Raw genomic sequence first — 22,601 nt, forward strand, 5'->3', positions numbered from 1 at the left:
AGCCCTGTCTTTACATTTCAATATCAAAATTAAACTACAGTAATACTGTATTCTTATTCTTCATTATTCTTATTTCCTCAGGATTACAAGAAGTCTTTTAATTCCATCTAAGAAGTTATATAGGAAGAAAGGGTCACCAAGGATAACCTCTGAACTTATGTAATTATTGTTTGTGATGTGTGGAACTATTGTATTTTGCATTGTCAATCTATAAAGTTCAGGGTAGAAAATGTCAACAAAGACGACCCTTTGAACTATTGTTGCTGCAATGAGTTTGAACAAAGCAGATGACTTTCGAATGGTCAGTTTGTGTTTTTTTGATAAAGGAGACAAATACGGAAAACCGGCAGGATGGTGGACCATGTTGACATGTCTGCCCTGGTGTTTAAGATTGACATTTCAACTATGACCGTCCTCTGTGGCTTTTGCTTGTTCTTCTTGTGATTTTATTTATTTATTTATTTATTTATTTATTTATTTATTTATTTATTTTCCCCCGTGTACTTTTGACTTCCTTCACTGGAAGCAAAAAGAAAACATTAGTTGCATAAGTTGTTTTGATGGCGCCTGTAAACAAGTTTCCCAAGTTCGTACTGTAATTCTAACGTTTACCAGTAGGCTAAACATAGAACAAAAGCAGGTCAGTAGCACGAACTGTCCCAGCCACAGACACATGACTCCAGCAAGTGAAACCGAACTATACTGTTGACAACCCAGTCGGAGAAATTCAAGTGGCCCACGTGATATTGGAAACGAGCCACGAACTCAATGTGATAGAATATTAGTCGTTACAATAATTCGTTGTGCCATTCTGAAGCGTCATATGTGGTGTTTCCTTTTTTTGATGGAAATGTTTGTAGTTTTTGTGTTCCCAGAACAGGAAGTGGTTTCCAATGAAGAGGAAACGTGATTGGGTAAAAAATGATAGACATTCGTGTTGACCAATCGGATCTTGCTATAGTCTACACTCTTACCCAATCTTCCTTACTTATGCAAATTCTGTCGAAGTTCTTTCTGTGGAGCACTCTTTGGTAATCCGCATTGAAGCTTCACCGTGATCGCATTTTACGTAACTTAAATGACGTCTGTGGGCTTTGACCATTAAAACGAAGAGCTGTCTACTTCAAGGGATTGAAAGGTAGCGCGTTTCGCTATGTTTGTTCCCAGAGGTTTACGGTAAATGGTCATAAAGCTGGTAGTTTAGCACCTAGCATAGCGTTTGCTAACCGACAAATTCGCCGGTACAGGCGGACCTCTTTGTCTGACAGGGGAAGGCGTGCTCTTTGTTAAGGCTTTTCCCTTTGTCCACTCGGCAAAAAAAGGGGGAACTATTAGGTCAGCGTTACATTTTTACCCGCAGTGCCAACGTATTTAGAAAATGCAAGTCGCGAAAAAATACTTCACAGAAGGCCTGATTCAGTTGACCATCTTGCTCAGTTTGATTGGAGTTCGCGTGGACATCGACAGCTACTTAAGCGGCTACTACTCGCCTCTGATTGAGATTAACTTGGGTCCTAGCTCAGCCTACACCCAGACACCCTTTCATAATTTAAGAGACACTCTCGGGGGGTACACCGTGCATCCAAAATGCCCCGAGTTGGACTATTTCTTCGCAAGTCGCCGGCTTCTCGAGGAGGTTCGGAGTCTGGGTTCTCCACGGTTTCCAACGCAGCTGAACGCATGGCTGGTGCACCAAGTGTCGCCCGTTGACAAGTCAGATGGTGGGCAGCCTTCAACTAGCAGCAGCACAGACACCGAGCAGGAACCAGAACGCTACCAAACCAGTGATGACAGCAATCAAGAGTTTCAGCGAACATCTCCTTCGGGGCCATGTGTCACCAGTGTTATAACACAGGCAAGTTTTGTGACGTTGAATAAAGTTCAATAAACTAGAAGTGTCCAAAGTGTCACTACCAGTGAAGTCTAGACACGTGTGAAAACGGTAAAACTTATTCACCCCCCTTAAAGTGGAAGACAAATTATAAGTGAAGTATTACATCACTTGAACAAAAACCTGTAGCGTCTTTATGCCAGAAGAACTATGGTGGAGTGAGCTGAAGAGTTGATAATGACAGTGATTTACAGCCACCTTTTGACCTCTACATTCATATATCTAACTATTTTGGGAGTTGTCAGTTACTACAGAGCAATGGTTCTGTATTCATATTTTCACCTATTAACCCCCGGGTGTCAATTTTGACCCACTTTAGGCCATTGATCTAGAAACGTCTAACCCAAAGCATTACATAAAAACACTAGGCTAAAAATTACGATAGAATGTCAAAACAGGGTCCAAGTCGCACCATGTGTTCATTCCTAAATGCTTGCAAAAAAGCCATTAAGGCAAAGATTGGCTAATGTGTTTGTTTTGTACTTTGCTATAAAGCAACAAAGTGTTCCCTGCCTAAGGACCTTTTCGGGGGCCGGTGTCATTTGCAGATAGTCACTATTTGTGGAAGGACGGTGGGAGCGCCTATACAATAACCATTTGATAATCTGATCCCCAAAAACAACTTAATCGGTCTTGACTGCAGTTGCCGTCTTAAAGCCCATATTTCTAACATGTCATTCACAGAGATGACAAAAAGATTGCCAATGTACTTTATTTAGTTTGTGTTTTTCTTCCAGCAGTGAAACTTGCCATTTTGCCATCATAAACTACTAAAACAGCAATAGATTCGGTTGAATAAGCAGGTTGTGCTATTTTTAGTCTATGAAGTTAACAGAATATTAAATATGTCCCTCCCTTGATACACCGAGTGTGTTGAAATAGGGAACTAGGAACAATACAATTGAATGTACAAAGGTGAGGCATGTCTGAGAAGTGGATCTTTAACTGGTCTAGCTAGTGATCTCATCTTTTTAAAAAGTATGTACAGTACAATTAACTGGGTAGCCACCTCTTGCCATTTGTACAACACAATGTTAGCTTTGTGTTCAACAGGCCCAACTTTCACACTGAATATATTTGTAAATAAGAGATGATATAATCAGTATTCACTCCCTTCTGAAAAAATTGCTACAGCAAGGCCAATTCCATTGTTTTTGTTTTACTTTTCAAGTGAAAAGAACTAATGGGACATGTGACTCCTCTTGTGGGAAAATGCGACATTTTTGATGACATTTCAAACGAGATTTCTTGAATGTGATGTATGCGCTTTGGCTAAAGGTTTGTAATAAAGTGAGGCTCTTTGCTGAGCTGATTCACGGTGAAGAACAGACAGCATGTGACTAGTCTAACTCGCTAGCTACAGATCTTATCCATAAAATAATCAAGTTCTTGTCATTCTTTCCTCAACAAAGCCCAAACATTAACTAAATGAACCAAACCCCTCTTAAATCTAGCAATCTCTGTTCCAAATGATATATTATCACATTGCCTCAAATTCCATAACATGGAAATGTCCTGGGCTAAGATACGAGTCGACACTTAGACGCCAGCGGTTCTCAAATAGTGAAACACATTTTTAATTTCGAATTAAGAGTAAATTAATTGGAACATAAAGCAAGTTATAGGGACTAATTTGCAAAATGCATGCCTTTATTAAGTTTTACACTCATTGGCATTAGTGACACAATTTTCTGACAGATGAGCCAGAAATAATACAAGATGTCAAAAGGTCTTGAATAAAATACACCTAGCTTTATCTCACTGCAAATGTCAAAGTTGTACATCATTTAAAAAAAAAAAAGTTAAAATCTAAGTGGTCCAGAGTAATAGAGGCAGCTGTCTGGCGGATTTATTCAGTCTGGAGGGCAGTTGACGTTGCCCCGCCGATTGTGTAACCATATCTCGTTCTCCAGACAAAACCGCCAGCTGTTGGCCCTAAGTTGTGGAGAACTGGGGCTTAGACCACCACCCAGTTTGCTGAAAGCAGCATTTGTGATCAGGCATGCTCAGACATAGCTTGGGTACATGTTGTTGGAGAACAGTTAATCACATTTTAACCCCTGTAATTTACAATCGCAAAAATGTGCTTTTGAAACACAAGACCTTTTCACCCCAGATCAAACGTTTCATATAAGAATATTGTAAGGTAGCGCTCTGCTGACTTAGATTGATTTTGTTGATAAATGTTTGCTATTTTGTTATACAAAAACTCTTATTAATCATCCCTTTCATACACACACCAGCTTACAGAATTCAAATGCATCCCGAAGGGCCCATCTGCAGTCTTTTACCCGTAAAAGTAAAGTTAGGTTTCAGTTCCATCTGGTGTTTCAACAGCTGCTAATGAAAACAAACATCTCCGTGCCATCACTCTTTTAATTTGCAAGAATAATAACAATAAAAAAATCTGACAGAACAAATTTGGCTGACCCTTCCAGTGCTTGTGTTTTGAATCCTTTCTCTCCTTTTCCTAATCTTGACTCCTCACCATCTGTCTACGTGTGTCCCGCCAGGAGGAGGATGTTGTCGTTAAAGAGGAGGAGGAATCTGCTCCGGTCACTCAGCTGGCACTGAGTTCTACATTGGAACAAGAGGTATGCAGCTTGTTGGTTGACTCCTGACTGAATTTTTGTCAGCGGATAATGTCTAAATTAGGATTAAACGTTCCATAATGCTGTTTGCACGCTTAACTGGCAAAAAAAGGCATTACAGTAAAACTCTACAATGAAACCTGCATGTGCAAAAAAATCCCCAAGTGTGAAAACAAAATCCATGCATTGAAGCCTTTCCCTCTTTCTTGCTTCCTCACACAAGGAAAAATCCCCCTGTTGCATAATAGGAAATGTTTTTTTCTGTATTTGCGTTGCACTGAAATTCAGTCAGACGATATTCTCCCATACTATAGGTGGCAGTAAATGAAGTCTACAATATACAAACAACACTTTTCTGTAACAGAGGTAGAGAATCCTAGTCGATCTAAATCCTTCTCCCCAACATGGTGCTCACCAGCAGTTGTTTATAGTATTTAGATCATAGTAGTCCTTTTCAGACGAATCGTAAAGGTGTTTTTACCAGCAAACTTCTATAAGCAATAGTTCGTCCGCCATGTTGTCCGTTTGTAAAAAAAATTCCAGAAGTTACGCATTGTGCAAACTCCGTTCTGCGCGGAGGGGCGTGGTTGCCGAAATAACGTCATTTTGACGCGGAGGTTAAACCACACCAACACTTGAAGACAAGATAAAAGTAATAAGGATTAAAGTTGGATAAAGCGTATATTGCACAACAGGTTTTTAATGTTTACGTCCGAGACATTGCTTTGCTATCGTGAAAAGTCCCGTTGTGAAACATTGCTGGCTCCAAATATGATTTTGTTGTAGAGGAGTTCGACTGTATTTGGGCAATGTTCTTATATCATGATCTTTGATTCATTAGTGCAGCCCTAGCTTCAATATTAGACCATTATTAGGCCGTTTTGCCTAACTCTATGGAAAAGTTGGGTCAGCCAGGTCATTAAAAAAAAAAATGTAACAGAAACAGTGTGATTGTGGAATTTAAGCATTAAATTCTGTTAACCTTTGTGATTTGCCTGTAGAGCGTGCTTGATGGCATCGCTGCCCTGTCCGAGTCACCACATCTACCGCCCACAACAGACTTTGACCAGCACTGGAGCAGTTTCCTCTCAATGCCCGTCACTAACCTTGATGTAAGTTGTCGCGTAAAAGATGCAATTTTTTGCCAAATGACTAAAATGTCACTTTGTTGCTTTTGTAGGACTTGGACACTCTTGTTACTGAGCGCCTGTCAGACTTGGACATAGACAGCGGCGGCGATGGCATCAGCTTGGAATCCACTTTGCTGGATGCCATGGTAACCAGCAACGGAGCAATTGATACCAGACTGCAGAGGCAGTTATTCCGACAGGAGTCCACCGGCTCCACGCGCTCAGACGCTTCGCCGGGGATGGCCCTGGGTATGGCCGCGCTCCCTTTCGCCTCGGTGTGCAACTTAGGCGGAACGTCATTGCAGAGCACGCTGGGCGACTGCCTGGATGAGGCTGTCTTTGACCAAATCAATCAACTGGGTTTGGAGGGATTGGAAGCTATGGACTGTTTGGAAAGTATAAACCCAGACCTCCTTGAGGATTTGGACTCTGACTCTGGACTCTCTTTGGAGAGCAGCTCTGGAGGTCCAGTGTCCCCAGGTGGGTTTGTCTTTCATAACATGTGCAATGCATTTTTGAGCCATGTTTACACAATTGAAAAGCATACAAATGTACCACGTCTGACAGCCAATCAGAGGATGAAAACGTGCGGTCAGTATGTGCAAGCTACTTGGCCTGAGGCTAATTTGATATCTGATTGGTTAAAGCAGCAGATCTCAAATTGGGTCCTAAGTAAGATTTTAACAGGGTTTCTACAGATAATAATTCTTGTGACAGGAACAGTACATTTTCAAAGTAAAATCATATTGCATGACTATTTTGTTAAGTTTTATAAAACAGTTAACGTTACACAAACTATCTTCTGGAGTTGCTGAATAAAATGTGAAGAGAAAGCTTAAAAAAGAAACAATTCCACTGGTGGTAGTTGGCTGAAAAAACAAAGTGTATGTCATTGAAAAAAGGTTTAGAAACACTGCGTTAGAGAAATATTACATTTAAAAAAAACAAAAACAAAAACATTGCAAATTACATAAACCCAGCCCTGTTTATTGTGAATTCATTGGGCAAACTTTGTTGACATGGCAACAGACTGAAGTTTGATTTCACCCCCAAAAAAAACTTGCTGGTACAGCAATATCAAAGCAATGCCCAATACTGATATCGATGCATTATTTTTGTTCATGTGTACTCCTTGATGTAAATTGGAATTTCTTCCGTGAACTAATCAAATGAACTATGTCCAGGCTCGTCCGAGATGTCATCGTCATCCAGCTCCTGCGAAGATGAGTGCGGAGCAGCAGGTTACAGCAGCGAGGCGGAGTCACTCCCTTCCAAATGCGTTTTGGACCACGCCAACTTGTGGCCCCATGCGGATCTCAGCGAGCGCGTGTGGCACGACCACAGCTACTCATCTCCCGCCTTCTTCAACCCGCCACCAGTCACTTTCCCTCACAAAGGCATCAAGGAAGAATCCCTGAGCGAAGACGAAGGGCCCAATCTAGAGGAGCGGGAGCCGAGTCGGGACGAGCTTCGCGCCCGCGCCATGTGCATCCCCTTTTCCGTGCTGCAGATTGTCAACATGCCCGTGGAGGAGTTCCTGGAGATCGTGGACGGGCACGGCTTCTCCCCCGAGCAGGTGACGCTCCTCAGGGACATCCGGCGACGGGGGAAAAACAAGCTGGCGGCGCAGAACTGCCGCAAGCGCAAACTGGATGCCATCACCGGGCTGCAGGAGGAGGTGGACCGGCTCCACGCCCACAGAGACAGATTGCTGAGGGAAAAGCAAATCACGGCCAAGACCATGGGCGCCGTGGGTCAGCAGATCCGGCAGCTCACCAGAGACGTCCTGGCTCGCTTGAGAGATGATTCGGGACAACCCCTCAACCCGGACCGTTTCACCCTGCAGTGCGGGGCCAACGGGCGGGTGGTAGTCCAGCCTGTACGAAGGCCCGTAGTCTCCACGTCCAGCAGCAATAAAACGGACAAGAGGAAGAAGGGCAAAAAGCAGTGACGCTTTCTTTCCGATTCCAACTTGAAACTAATCTTTCTTGCCTTTTCTCTGGCTGCGGGATCGCCTTACCGAGATCTGTTTGCGCGCGCGTCGAACCACTGCTGTTGGGAGTCTCAAACAGCTAAAGCTGCCAAAAAAGGAGAAACTCATTATAAGAGTTAATAAAAAAATGACTTGTGGGAGGAAAATGTAGCTTACACACTGGACATCCTCTGCATCTTCGAGAGTGATACATGGGGCGTTGAAAGGAAAGTTTGTTTGGAACTGTGTGTGATGCAACCACTCGCTTTCTGTGCCTGCAGTCATCAAGGAATCACAAGTATAGCTGCCAGAAACGTAAAAGATGAGGCATGTTTACGTGTCAGCATGGCCAGGCAGCAAAGATTCTGGCGAAGTCTCATTTGTTTTAACGCATACTCAGTGTACCAATACAAGCGGGTGATTAACGGCTGTATTTATTGAACCATTTTGAAGTTCACAAAACGCTTACACGCAGTAAAAACTATCAATGGCAGTGTTTTCTTATTTCTATTAAGGCAAACATATCCTGAAATGGGGAAATTGCATATCTGTTTACAGATTTATTTCATATTTCTTGAAAGTGTGCTGTATTAAACATTTAAATTAAGATGAGCGCTTGTGTTCCTTATGTTTTGATGGCATACAGTTTACCAGTGATTAAACTGGTAAGGCCTTAAATTGCGTTGGATTTTTCCTTATTTACGTAATCTCCAATTTGAAATCATCAAATGATTAAAGCACAAATTGTTCTAATTTTACACATTTGGCAGAATTTTCTACCTCTCACTTCAGTTTCTTTTTAAACTGTTGGGGAAAATGTGCATATTTCAAGTGCACTATCACTTATCACTCCATTATTGGTAAAATGATGCAGTTTGGACCTAAACCATCCCACTGAAGATGAAATACAATCATGTTTGGGACTGTATTGAAAGCATTGCTGCAGTTGCTGTGTTTTTTTCAGGCTTTTTGCTAGTCTTCAAAAGGAAGGTATTCAGAAGGCCTTTCACAAATTAGCTCAAAGTTTTTTTTTTTTTTTTAATGGTCTGACCAAGTTGTTTACTTTTTTTACTTTACTTGGGAAACATGTCATTTTCCTCCCCTCCTCCTTAGTTACTGAGCAAATGTTTTTGATTGCATGGTGGTGTTGGATGTGAGTTTGTTTTTGTTTTTTTGCTTGGGGAAGATGCCTACTGACATGATCATTTCTGATTAAAAATGTAAACAATGCATGCCTCTTGCATTTTAATAACGTTGACAACTTGACATACATAGCATTTCCTACTTTGTGAATGTAACGTTTTGGACACACTGCAAAGCAAATCTTTTGAGCAGCTATTCATGCAACTAATGAACATTTTCAATATACTGTATGTTGCAACGTCCACATGTTATATTGAGTGCAACGTCGATAATCGACTTTTTTAAGGTTGATGATGCCTGGCCAGGTTAGAAATATAAAACAGACTAAAATTAGAAAATAATAAAGCAATCATAATTCTGAGAGGCATTCAAAAGGCATATAAATCATCTGATGGCTCAAAATAACTGGATAGGTGGCTAGGTAGATGGAATAAAGCGAAATTTGTGCTAGTAACATGGAGGGCTGAATAGAATATAATGGAATAATCTAAGGCCCTTATTGTCAATGTACAACAACGAATTACGGAGCTTGGTGCATATTAATATGAAAAACATGAAAAAATAGTTTTACAGGAATGCAATCGTTATTTATCGGCGATGGATTGGGATTTACACGTTGAGCGTGGCTTTAGTTGGTCAGTTTTGAGAGGAACACGACTGAAAAGTTTTTTTTAAATCTCTCAAAGCAGCTAGTATACATTTTGGCACACTCTTACTCCAGTAGCGGTAATGCGACTTCTACCCAAACTGCCAACCGCATTTAAACAAAGAAGAAGAAAGCCAGTTTCACTTCCCGGAAGTGAAAACGCAAAAGTGATAATACACAATCCGTCCAGGCTTCCGTAGAAGGCTAGTATCAGAAGCTAGCTATTTTTTGGCGCCTGTGCTGTTTGTAATAAAGAAGCTGACCGCGTGTTTGGCTGTTCACCGTTCGAACAGAGACAACTTGGTTTTAGTTGCGTTTAAAAGGTTCGTATTACCTCACGAAACAAATGGGCCGCAATTGCGGGTTTGTTCGATATTAAACCGCTCTTTTATTGGGGCCAATTGTAAGGCGTGTGTGTGTGTGCTGTAACCGTCCCAAGTTAGCGCTGCTTGTAGTTTGCTTGTCGTTAGTTAACGGAACTCGAGGAATAATTTGGGTCTTTAAAACGCCCGCATGTGCGCAGGTGGAGTTTTTTTTTCTTTTATCATGTGCACTAACTTGTTATCGGCTTTACTTCGGTTCTTGGTTAATCTTAACGCCAGCGTAGTGCTGCAGTCACTCACTAACGATAAACCTTGATAACTGCAAACTTTGGGAATTTTTATCATGATGCAACAGTTAGCTGAGCAACTTGCTTTTTATGGAAAGTTGTTCTATGGCGTGCAAAATGCACGTGTTGTCCCGTAGCTCTGTGATGCAGGCATCCATGAGCTCAGGGGTCTGCGGAATAAGCTGGTCTGGACTAACAAATTTGCATAGTTTGATTTTAATTGCAAAAAATATCACCCCTTGAAGTCTTACTATGTATTATCTCTTTTTAATAGAGCACAGCATGGGCAAGAAGCAGAATACGAAGAGTAGGAGGGATTCGCAGGGGGGGCAGGGCACACAAGAGGAACCTGAGGAATTTGTGGTGGAAAAAGTTCTCGACCAGCGTGTTGTGAATGGGAAAGTGGAGTTCTTCCTCAAGTGGAAAGGATTTACAGAGTGAGTTGCCTCGGGACAGACCCCCTGTTTCACCCCCCGCTGTGGTTAAAACGGCTTCCCGGTTGTATGGGGTTTGTCCATTTACTTATGTTGTGCATGAGGACCCTGCATCATTGTATTCAATTCGGTTTTTATTAGTCTTGTATATTAGGGTATTTGTCTGATCATGCTTTCTATTTTCATTCTGAAAAAAAAAAAAATCCTCCCTTGTGCTCATCAGAGCCGACAACACCTGGGAACCAGAGGAGAACTTGGATTGCCCGGAACTTATCAACGCTTTTCTCGAAGCACAGAAGAACATTAAAGAGAAACCGGCTTCTCTGAAGAGAAAGGCATCTTCAGACGAATCGGAAATGGATGCAAAGAAAAAAGATGCTGTGAGTAGTTTGAGAAGACCCTTCAAATTTTGCACAAATGACCAGTATTTTTACAAATTATTTAACCACAGTATCAAATAAAGTTCACCCCTCACATTTTTTAATTTATATTTTTATGGGTCAACATTGAAGGAATGTGACTTTACTACAATGTAACCACTTAACAGCTGATATAAGTGTAAATTTGCTGCCCCCACCATTTAAGGGAAACAAGTGAGCCCATACCGAAAGTATATTGTCCCTTTTTTTTTAAGCCATCTTGGAGTCATGTGACTTGTTTTACAAGGTCTTAGGTGTGTGTGTGGTGTAATAATTGCATCTCCCTGAAGACATCTAATTTTGGATGTCACGGAACTGCATAACAGTAATTACTATGACTGATAGGGCAGGATAGTCTGGTAAATTACATCATAACAAGTCCAACAAACAAGAAGAAACACAAATCTTTAAATCTCTCTTTTCCAGTTACTAACATTAATGTACTAATACTATCCACATTTACAGCCTGAGAAACCCAGAGGATTCGCAAGAAAACTTGATCCCGAAAGAATCATCGGTGCAACAGACAGCAGCGGGGAGTTGATGTTCCTAATGAAATGGTAAGATGGACATTATTTGATGGGGGCAGATTTAAGTTCGTCATCACTAAAATCAAACATCTGTTCCATGAATCTTACAAAAATCCATTATAAAAGGTATAATTGCAAATAGAAGAAAAATTCCCAGAAAGATTGGGTGTATTTGTAAGGTTGACATTTCCATGTCAATTAACTGTGAATTTAATGGAAATTTAACATTCTCCGTGCACAAATCTTTTTTTTTTTTTTTTTTTTTTTTTGTCATAAGCAGACACCTATGCAAAATAGGGGGCTCTTCTTGACCCCATGTGAGGGTGCAGGAAATTCCTTGTGTATTACTGGTAATTCTTATGGAAAAGCAGCATTACTCAATCCTACAATTTTGTAGACATAATCAATTTTTAGGTTATACCACTAGTAAAACTTTTAAGGCACTGTTTCACATCACATTTTAACAATTATGAACAAATTGACCGAAAAGAATGTTGTAAGTTAACCACTGTTAATTTGTAGGAATGGCGTCACCTAAATAGGCACAATTCATTTAATGCAATGATGGTTCAAAGCAAGTCTAGATCTTTTAATTGCCCAGATCAAAATAAACAAAATTACATCTAAATAAGACATTTAGACATTTTTCAAGTGTTCGAGTAAAGGGGGGACTAAAATAGTTGGCAGTAAAATCAGTGTGTGGGGGTGGGGTGTCACCCAAGTTTTTAAATTCAACGCAACCCCCCAAATCAAAACTCCTTATTATGATTGATATTGTGTTTCTGGAATATGATTGAAGCAGCAAAATACACGCCTTTTCATACATCTTGGGAGGCGACCACTTAACCTGAGCAACTGTGATGTCATTTTTAGTCATCAGAAAGTGGCAAATCAAAACATTTTGAATGTCATGTCATGCACAGATAGAAATCTAAAATGATTTCACGCAACACAATATTATAACTAAACAGTGCTGAAAGGGATAGTCCACCTGTTTAGTCTTTTTCAGCACTTAAGAGTTACTGTTTTGTCTTTAACATGATAATTCACTTTGAATGTACAATTAATACTATTAAAACTCTTAACTTTGCGCTGCGGAAACTGGCTAAATAAGTCGACTTGTGCAGCCGTATGGCTAATTTTGGTGTGCTACCTATTATTGTAAATCAGTGGTTTGCAATCTTTTTCAGTAATGTACCTCCTGTGAAATATGTTTTCATCCAAGTACCCCCTAACCAGGGCAAAGCATTTTTGATTTAAAAAAAAAAAAGAAAAAAAAATTACAGTAAAGATCTGTTGACAAAAATAAAACATTAACTTTATTATTAGTAATTATTTGTCCTCCAAAAAATACACAAAGTATCAGACCTTTCCTGAAAAAGAAATAATTATAAATAATTATTTGTCCACAGAAAAATATTAAACTTTTGGGATGATCGTAGAGATCTGTTTACAAAAACAAATCATTCACTCGACAGGTAACGAGAAGTGGCACGTGATAAGTTGGGTCGAACCATTCTGTTATGGGGGAGCATTTGGCTTTGAAGAATAATGACATTTAATAACCCACTAAACATAAAATGTGTTTTATGAAGTTGTATATTTTTTGAAACATTTAATTAACCAAATGATCATTTTTAAAGGATTTTGGCATGTTTGTTTGTTTTTTATTTAAAATCTCAAGTACCCCCCTGGGCTTCCTTCAAGTACACCCGGGGGTACCCGTACCCCCATTTGAAAACCACCGTTGTTAATAATTGCATTCATATTGATACATTTTTGCTTGGAAAAATGACATTGCGGAGGGACTGAACACTTGATTTAAATTCGACTCCGCGTTGAGTTGTCGAGTCACATTTGGTTTGGTTTTGTCGCCGCAGGAAAGACTCGGATGAAGCCGACTTAGTCCCAGCCCGGGAGGCCAACACAAAGTGCCCTCAAGTGGTCATTGCCTTCTACGAGGAGCGGCTAACATGGCATTCGTGTCCAGAGGATGAAGCGCAGTAGTCTTATGAGCTTGCACGCCTCTGGGCCTTTGCACCTCCTCAAAGCACCCACGCCCCTGTTTCCTCAGGACTGACTCTCTCCGTTGGCCTGGCCTTCTAGTTTTAGCAGTTCTAGTCTTTTTGTTTGTTTTATTTTTAAAACGTACCAGCTGCGTAAGAGATTTCAATGTTCCCCGTCACAGACATGTTTTCATAAGGTCTTCTGCTTTAAATCTGTTGGCGTTGTCGAAAGCTGACTCTTCCCCAGCCTCATCCCAGAGTTGCTTATTGGTGTCAGCTTCGCTTTCATCATATCATCGGGAGGACGCGTTCCCTTTGTTGTTTCCCTTCTGTTCTTTTGTCACCGTAGTATTTTTTTGTAAATATTGATAGATTCAAATAAAGATTTTTGACCACGTTTCAGCTCATATCCAACATTCTTACAGCTAGCCACTCTAATAATGATGCTAACGATGATATTCCTTCTCCTTGTTTTAAGAGCCTAATATTTAACTGATACTTAAAGGCGCATTGTGGAGATTTTCGAGTTGATGTTTAATGGTGTTACATGAATGTAGCACGTGCACTGCGGTGTCAGAGACCATACTTTTGGAAGCGAGAGAGCAAGCGAATATAAATACAATTCTCCATTGGTTTTTAGTGCATATCAGGGCTGAACTTAAAAAAAAAACTCGGGCAAATATGTCAACACCGGTTAGTTACCCCGGGCTTCCGCATACTTAAAGGAAATGAAAACACAATTCTTACCAGTCAAGTAGAATGCAGGACAGTGATCCAGGCACCAACACGCATGCAGCTGAAATTATTAACGGGTTTTCAAAGTGAAAAACGGTTGAAATATTACACGTTGTGTCTTGAAGAGAAAAAGTTGACTAAGTTATGTTTCAAAAGAAATTCATACAAGTTGACAACAAAACCTGTTATTTGAATAAAAGGGTCTGCAGTTAGATGGGAAAAACAAGCGTCTTGATTACGTCAAAACTCATCAATTCAGCGCTCTCTTGTGTACCAAATTCTTCAGAAGGTGAATGAGGATATACCAAATCATGTTTAATATTCATGAAATAGTCATGTTTAATGCTGCAATACCCAAGTTTGTATTGTTTTTCTTTTTTTTTGGGGGGGCAATTTGAAAGTCACTGCATCATGTTGAAACACATTAGAATTTTTATAGTTATTTTAACGACACAAAATTATCACCATACCGCATACATCTGTCAATAGTATTCTTTTTTTTTTTTTATTGAGTATAGATATTTTGGAAATTACTACACAACAGTAAGCAACAGCAGGAAAATCCATGACTCCACCCACTACAAAGAACCTACTGTATGCAAATTTTGAGAGCTGGTGTTAGCAAACTACTTATTTGGGTCAGGTGACTGTTCTTTTGCGCTTCCCTCCCTGGTTGGACATTCAGTTAAATAGCTTGGTGAGTTTTTGTTTTGGTTAAATTGGAGGGGTCGCCTTAACTCAATTTGGGGATTTAAAAAAAAAAAAAATGTGTGTGTGAATACAACTTTGTCAGCGTTGATGAGATTTCAGGGATTTAAGGTGAACTCACCTCATGATTGATGACATTAAGTAATAGTATTAGTTTTCTGTATTAGTTTTATCATGAAATTCCTGATTTCCGATATCACATGAACAACAATTAAGTTCTATACATGTTTCTTTAATTTTGTTTGCTGACCCGAATATTTAATTCAGTAAAATATCAACATTTTTATATCCAAAGTTTATCTGCGCCCTCTGAAATTTTTCTTATTTCATCTGTCAACTTCACTTATTATCGCAGGCTCAGTACTTGTTTTCCAAATCATAAGTTAAAAAATCAATGCAACCCCAACAAATGTGATTATTATTGTTTGCGGAGTATGAATGAAGCACAAAAACAAAACAAAACAGAAACTCTGTTTTTATCATCTTGCGAAAGTCACATGGTCAAACCCCAAAAATGCGTGACCTGGGATGCACTGAGGATTTGTGATGTCATATTCCGTCGACAACAAGTGGTAGTACAAGGCAAAATGGCTGCCCTGAGATAGATAATTCTTATTCAACACAATAGTAATTAGAATGCCATGAGACCCTGTTGGATCTCATGTAACAAATTAGAGATTGTTTTTTTCTTTTTCAAATCCATTTCCCTTTAAGGACAGTGTTCTTAGTTTTCTGATACTTCAACATTATATAAAGCACAGCTTTATAATAGTGTTCTCTCGCTATGTCATTGTTTGGTGATTGCAGCTGATTATCATTCATGACCATAACATTTTTTTAATCACAGGTTTACGACACTATTTTTCTTGCAATTTTACTCCCCTTTAAGCCATAAGAGTCAAGAAATTGTCATTTATTGAATAAATAAAAAGCAAATAACTATGTACGTATTTTCATTCATCTATGGAGTATATCTGTCTGTTTTTCTTGATATTTTTCCTCCTCATTTGGACCAGACCAAAAAAAAAAAAAAAAAACCCAAGATTTTATGTATTTATCATGAAAAGAAACAAACAAACTAATAAAGTGAACAAAATCAACGACACCAACATAGTTCAATTTCCACTTGGATTTTGGCAACTGCGGATATTTTCGGGACCCCCGAGCTAACCAATAGTCTTACTGTTTGCGACACTGTTGTAATGTTTTTGTTTACGTTAGGCGACAGTCCCCGCCCCTCTGTCCTGACCAGGTGATATCATTTAACTATCAACCGTTCACAGTAAACAGCAGAAATACTCACACGTGCGCCATTTTCGAGCCTCTTTCTTACTGTCGTAGTAGGCATTACTACTTTTTTAAGCTCTTATCCTGCGTTACCTAGTAGTACACTTTTTGTTGTTGTTTTTTTAAAATACCGCGTGAGGGGAGAGGTTCCCACGAGCGTTTGAATCAGTCCCCGAGAGGCTGAAAAATAATAAAGCACACGCTGGAGCTCTGTTAGTCGAGGCAACAATTGAAAGGTAAGCACTGCTTAGAAATATGTAAATCTAGAAACTTATGACTGTTTTCTATTGAATTGGAGTTTGAGTCGTTCATACATATTTACAAACATTCGTTTTACTTTTCTAAAACATTATGTTCTTAAAGTCCAGGCATGCTGTGCTGAAACATGGCTACAATGTGATCCTGTTAATTCTGCTTCATATTTCAAACGTTGACGTTAAATCTGAATGTCAAATGGAAAGCGCAAGTCCATTTGGAGCTGCATGGAGAACACTAGTTTCAAACTCAAGGCTTCGGGGCCACTTGTTGCCTGAAATCTTATGTGGTAAGGGTGCAAGTCACAAGGGTTAATTGATACTTCGCTTTCCTTTTATTAATAGAAAAGTGCTCCCTTGTTTATCGCGGGGTTACGTTCCGCAAAATACCAGAAGTAGCTGGATTCTGTGAAGTACAAATTTAATTATTGTTTTTGTTAAAAATGAACACACAGATCTATTTTTTTGTTCTGGTCTAACTGCGTTGGAGGAAAAGAAACTAACAAGATAAACCTAGAATAGATGTGGTCATAAATAAACCCATGTAGTCGAGGTTAATAAAAAAAAAAAAAAGTTTTGACATGTCTGATTCAAAAGGATGAATTATAAGAAAATGGCAACACAAACGTTGAATAGAAAGCTATGCTCATAAATGAAAATTCGTTACTGAAGCCACAATCACTGAACTGTGATATAACAAGACAACGCTGTATTGTTTTTCAAAATAAATTGAGCAAAATTTTTTTTCATTGACTTCTGTTCTCAAAACTAGCTATCCATACTTGGTGAGGTGATAACATTTAAATGTTTTTGCATCTCTCTGATGGAAAACCATAACAGTTTGACACCCCTGGTTTACATTGCACATATTGTGTGGAATGTATTGATGGTGTAAAGTCGTCAGGTCGTATTGTGGGATAATAACCCAGAAAGACGAACACCAAATGTTTTGTCCACGTAATGGTCTATGGCAAATGCTTTGTAAGCTCATGTGATGTCACTGAGTGCACTTTGGTCCACTGCGATAGAGCCTTTGGTCACTGCACTCATTGATTGATGCTGCTTGGGCTCGCGTCCCAGATGATTTTGTCTATTAGCGTCAGAAAACAGCAAAATCACAAGGAATTATACACTCCATCTAGAAAAAGCTTAAGTGTCACGTTTTGACGTCAATTGATGCGTGCAGTTTTAATTTTAATCGGAACCGTTTCACTGTAATAGATGCATTATTCTGCCGTTTGGCCTGCATTAGTGCTGATTGTGTGCAAAAGAGGATTTTTTTGTTTCTAATCCTGTTTTGGTATTGCTAGCTGAAATCCACCTCCGGTGCCCTTTTATTCGCCTTTATGCTTATTTCAGCTGAAAGGAGAAAGCACTTTGAGTTCTTAATCTGTGAAACTACCTCAGCAGTACAAACCTTCTCACACTGGTAATTATTGAATTCAAATGACGTGTACATCGAAAACTTTCCCACTGAAGATCTTTGGTTAATTGGTTGACGTTTTTCAGCCCTGTGATAAATGGAGGTTAATGTAAACAACAAAAAAAGTTAAAAAAAAAAGTTTGATTACATTTTTTTTCCTCTGATGTACACTAGTATGAGTACTCATTTTTTGCAGTCACAAATGCCAATATTAAATACCAAGACCACCTGCAGTATAGAATGCCTTTTTTGTAATTGGTTATCTGATGTACAATTAAATTGAGAGTGCTGCATCTATTTGGTGCATATTATATTGATAAGAGCAATAAATAGAATTAATTTTATAGATTAAAAATCATGATTTGAATAAGTTTAATACTAATCTTCAGTGTGTTCTTTTGCTGTTGTCAGCGTGTTATCTATGGGCGGTAAAAAAGCGGAGTCTGTTTATCCATCTTTTGATACATAAAATTTCCAGACAAACAACAATGACGGATCATTATTAGGAAAGTGTTATTCAAAATCTAATTTGTCATTTCTAGTTCATAATTGTAAATTTCTCCAAGAGCGATCAATGTTAGTACGGGTTGCCATCGCAAGTACATGAAACAAGCCCAGGAATATATTTGCCCAATATCGTTACTTGATAATAGTACTCACCCATCCCCACTAAACATCATGCAATTGATCAAGATGGAGTTTGTTATTCTATCTAGCACAGTAGGAAGTAATCTCCCTGTGGTCTAACGCATGTTCCCAGCATTCTCTGCCACAACCTTTAGGCGCACCTGGAAGGATTCTTCCAGGATCCTCTGCAGCTCCATCGGCACAGCCATCCTGATGTTCATATCTTCAAAATAAGTGACCTTGAAAAGCAGTTGAGAGTGGCCCAAAAAAAAATTATACGGAGCAAGTGAGCAGCAAATGTTAGAATCAGTCCATTGAGGAAAATGGCATTTATGCATTTGACTCCGTTTTATTTTGTAGGTTTCCATCATGGACAGCATGTTTGACAATCTCGCTAAAACTGTAAGTGTGCACAACATTAATTTACTACTGTTCAATGATCCTTATTAATTGCTTTTGAGGCATTTGTGTATTTTATTATTTTTAAGGAGTTTATTAGCGTCTTCGTTGGGAACCCAAGGATACAAAAAAATGACCGTTGGCACACGCATGTGGACTACGAAATCTGTCTTCGCGTGAGTAGCATTGCATGCAAAGTAGGTGTTTGTCGGTTTTGAATGTTTGCTAATGTTGCTGGTCTCTCTTAGACGAATAGCATGTGCTTTCGCAAGAAGGCTTCAATGGTAAGACGACGTTACAAGGAATTTGTTTGGCTGCGACGATGTCTGGAACAAAGCGCTCTGTTCATGTACGTTCTTATGTTACGTATTTGAAGTACTGTAGTTCCCCAAATATAGAATGCACCGGTGTATAGGACGCACCCTTCATTTTAGGGCCTAATTCTGGCATTTTCTATGTTACCGGGCACACTAAGAGTTTGGTGATAATGTGGAAACTATAGCAAAACAGAATAAGCCTCATCTTTTGCAAAACTCTTCATATTTTCTGGTCTTCATATCCGTAATTTATAAATTTGTTGCGAGTTAAGTGATTCAGATTTCCCACATTGTGAGCTGGTAGTGAACGCCACGACCGTGTAACGTTGAAGCAAGTGTTTTTTTTTGTTTTTTTTAAACTTTTCCTCATGGTGCAGCCCGTTCATTTGGCCATAAATACGTGGATCTTTAACTGGAGCACTTGGCTCCATACCTTGCCACACCTAATTGAACCAGCTGAAGACATTATAACCTTTTACATGATCTTCTCTGTTTTAGTAATATTCCTGCATCTGAACAAGCATGGGCTCGGACGTTGGTTCAGTCTGCTCGCTTCTTTTATTGAAAATAATGCGGTAACAACCTCTGCTAACACAAGCTGCTGTTAGCTGCGACAGGCACTGGCTGCTAGCAGCCATCTGACATCCACCATGTAGCTTGTGTGGTTACGGTAATTATTGTAAGAATACAGCCGATATAAAAATGCACATCTGTGCATCAAAAAAAGGTTTACGTGGCTAACGAAATGATTGAATGATTTAAATAAATTATAATCTTTAAGTTACCTTTTATAGGATGCACCTATACTTTTGGGCTTAATTTTGTGTGTGTGTGTGTGTGTGTGTGTGTGTGTGCGGGGGGGGGGGTTCTTGGGGAATTACACTAAGTGGCTTTGTGGGGAATCCGTCAGTGAATATGTTGCTGTCTTTGTCCAGAGAAATCCCCAAATTGCCCCCTTGGAATCCTTTCTTCAGCTTGAGGAACGTCGAACAGGTCAGACAGAGGATGAAAGGTCTGCAGGACTTTTTAGAAATGTGAGTTTCTCTGAACTAAAACAAGTTACACCTCGTTGCTGTTGTTTTTAACTGAGTCTCGTTTCCTTTAGTGTTCTTCACACGCCATTGTTTTTGTCGGACAGTCGACTCCATCTGTTCCTCCAGTCTGACCTCAGTATCACAAAGATGCAGAGGTGCGCTCTCGGCAAGACCAGGTACACGGTGGCTGAGGCCATTCAGCGCTTCGACTGCGGCTGCGTCACTGCTTTTGAAGAAAAGGCCTCATGTGACTCTGACTGTGAGAGGTACTATTAAAAAAAAAATATATATTTTTTTTTTAACCAGTTTGGTACTTGTCCATTTTTTGTAACTTTTACATTCTGAAAAGGGAGTAGGAGGGTGCCCTCAATGTTTATGTAGAGGTATATTTTTTGTAGATGTACATTTTTTACCCTTGTGCAGTAATTTGTCCAAACCTTTGATTTACATCACAAGGAAAGCATTAAAATATGACATTAGGGAGCTGAAATTTCACTTAGAGGACGACATCATGTCAAATTTTGAAATGGCATAATCACACTTGCAGGAAAGGGTCATCCCTTGGCTAAAATACTACGAGTAGAATGTGAAAGAATGTATCAAAAAAAAAAAAACAGAATTCTGCACACAATGGTGATAGTAGAAAAAGAATTATTTTCATAAATACATGAATAGATGAATAAATAAATGCCACCCATGAGTTTTTTTATTTTTTTTTATTTTTGAAGTGGCTTTCCATCATTCCATTGCTTCATTGACCTCCATGTGACCCCCAACAGCACCTCGTCGTCAGGCTTGGGCTCAAGTGTAGACAGCACCTTTCATGGAAGTCCCCTCCACTTCTTCGAGTCGTCTGACAGAGATGCAAAATTGTGCAACAACTTGGTGAACCTTGAAGTTCATCATCTATAGACTGGAATGAATTTTGTCATTTGCCTCCCCCCAATTTTTTTCCCCCTTATTCGTTCTTTTAAAACTCTTTATAGTTTTTTTTGTAAGCAATCTGTTATTCCATTGTGTGTACTAAAAGAATATTTCATGTTTTTAAAAAAATGTAAAGCAAATCTACATTTCTAAATTCTTAATTGTATCCTATGTTTATAATTTTATCTCTGAAACCGAGGTTTGTCAGTTCTGTTTTGTGAAGGTTTTAGACAAAAATTCACAAGAACTTATATGACCTGTTGGAAGGATGAATAAACTCTTTTTTTAAGCGAATCTCTTCCAGTACTGTGCTCATTTTCATGAGCTGTGCACAATGCAGCCCAGTAGAGGGAGTATAGACATCAGAAGATCCTGAAGATGTCATTTCCACTTACTGGTCACAATTGCTACTGCATGCCTGCAGTCTATCGATTCAGGATTTTTATCCAAATGCAAGGTACTATTTAAATGTTTACGTTCAATTTGCAATGCTGCCAAAATATCTTGAAGTAACTTGTAATTCTCCACTTTTACTGACCTGCATGTCAAAATGTTGTACCACCACATCTGCCTTTTAAACATGTATTTTGTATTCTTGAATGTTTCTACATTTTCAGGTGTGCCGCATCAACCACCATGCCTCTTTTTTGGTACCTCCAGGGCGGTGACCAAAGAGACGACTTGCTCCATGTGACAGCTTTCCAGGTAGGGGAAGACAGCAAATTAATTACTATAACACACAACTGTGGCAAATCATCTTCAAGAAACACGACAGCCTGAAATTGTGTGTGTGTGTGTGCGTGCGTGTGTGAGAGAGCAAATGAGGGCCAGAGGTAGCGGACAGCTCTGTAAATTGAAAGCTGATGACATAAGCGAAGGCTCATTAAAGGAGACAGCAGTTGTCCCCTGTCCCACCTCAAGCCTCCCATCAACAGCTGGACTGACGCGGACCAGCCCGACAGTAAACCCGGACGGTTCCGCATCCCTCCCTCGATGTGCGCACAAGTCATAATGAAGCTGTCAGTGACTTCACACACACACATGCCATGAGATGTGAACACGCGACAAACACACTGGCGCCTCGCCTGAAAACACATTTACAGCCTCAACATAGGATGGCTGCACTCTCCAAAATGACTATTTTCTCTCGCCGTCTTCCTCTTGGTGTTTATATGCTCCCTTTATGATTGCGGCGCCATCTCACTTTGTCGTTAAGCTTAACCTTATCAACGCGTCCGATGCAAAACAAACATGGCTGCTTATTCATAAGCAGCTTCAAGTCATGCCATTTTTGTGTAGACGTATCCATAGAGGAGCGAGGAGGATCTAACATTTAGATATTGAGCATTCGGCGTACATATCTATTTCATCGTGGTAATTTATAACTCAATTTCCAGTGTGCACTGAAGCACTTCATACCTCCAAAACAGCCAACAAAGGCCCAGCCCAAATTGTATTTCAAAGCAATTAGGGTGTCCACTGAGTTGTGAAAGCACTGCCGTGCAGAGGCGCAGGGCCTGC

General features: G+C 39.6%; 3 protein-coding genes across 9 annotated transcripts; all 3 read left to right on the plus strand.

The window, feature by feature from the left end:
- Window positions 1-1,020: 1,020 nt before the first annotated feature.
- On the plus strand, window positions 1,021-8,816 carry nfe2l3 (nfe2 like bZIP transcription factor 3). Its single transcript, XM_088405453.1, has 5 exons — window positions 1,021-1,855; window positions 4,405-4,485; window positions 5,484-5,594; window positions 5,663-6,092; window positions 6,797-8,816. Exons 1-5 carry the CDS (start codon window positions 1,379-1,381, stop codon window positions 7,561-7,563), a joined length of 1,866 nt encoding a protein of 621 aa, XP_088261579.1. The 5' UTR covers window positions 1,021-1,378; the 3' UTR covers window positions 7,564-8,816.
- A 746-nt stretch (window positions 8,817-9,562) lies between these two features.
- cbx3a (chromobox homolog 3a (HP1 gamma homolog, Drosophila)) lies at window positions 9,563-13,769 on the plus strand. Its single transcript, XM_088404711.1, has 5 exons — window positions 9,563-9,696; window positions 10,258-10,420; window positions 10,641-10,797; window positions 11,302-11,396; window positions 13,247-13,769. Exons 2-5 carry the CDS (start codon window positions 10,266-10,268, stop codon window positions 13,371-13,373), a joined length of 534 nt encoding a protein of 177 aa, XP_088260837.1. The 5' UTR covers window positions 9,563-9,696; window positions 10,258-10,265; the 3' UTR covers window positions 13,374-13,769.
- A 2,313-nt stretch (window positions 13,770-16,082) lies between these two features.
- snx10a (sorting nexin 10a) lies at window positions 16,083-21,368 on the plus strand. Of its 7 annotated transcripts, none has more exons than XM_088404918.1 (8): window positions 16,083-16,338; window positions 18,540-18,692; window positions 18,767-18,808; window positions 18,868-18,981; window positions 19,054-19,154; window positions 20,058-20,156; window positions 20,228-20,422; window positions 20,885-21,368. In XM_088404918.1, the coding sequence occupies exons 3-8, from the start codon at window positions 18,776-18,778 to the stop codon at window positions 21,066-21,068; spliced, it is 726 nt and encodes a 241-aa protein (XP_088261044.1). In that variant the 5' UTR covers window positions 16,083-16,338; window positions 18,540-18,692; window positions 18,767-18,775; the 3' UTR covers window positions 21,069-21,368. The 7 variants fall into 7 exon arrangements, with proteins under 7 accessions (XP_088261044.1, XP_088261050.1, XP_088261049.1 ...); XM_088404924.1 differs by having other exon boundaries at window positions 20,936-21,368; XM_088404923.1 differs by having other exon boundaries at window positions 20,261-20,422.
- The last annotated feature ends 1,233 nt before the right edge of the window (window positions 21,369-22,601 follow it).

The sequence above is a fragment of the Hippichthys cyanospilos genome, chromosome 21 (genome assembly GCF_059441005.1).
Source record: "Hippichthys cyanospilos isolate Australia breed blue-spotted pipefish chromosome 21, RoL_Hcya_1.0, whole genome shotgun sequence".
NCBI classification, from domain to species: domain Eukaryota; kingdom Metazoa; phylum Chordata; class Actinopteri; order Syngnathiformes; family Syngnathidae; genus Hippichthys; species Hippichthys cyanospilos.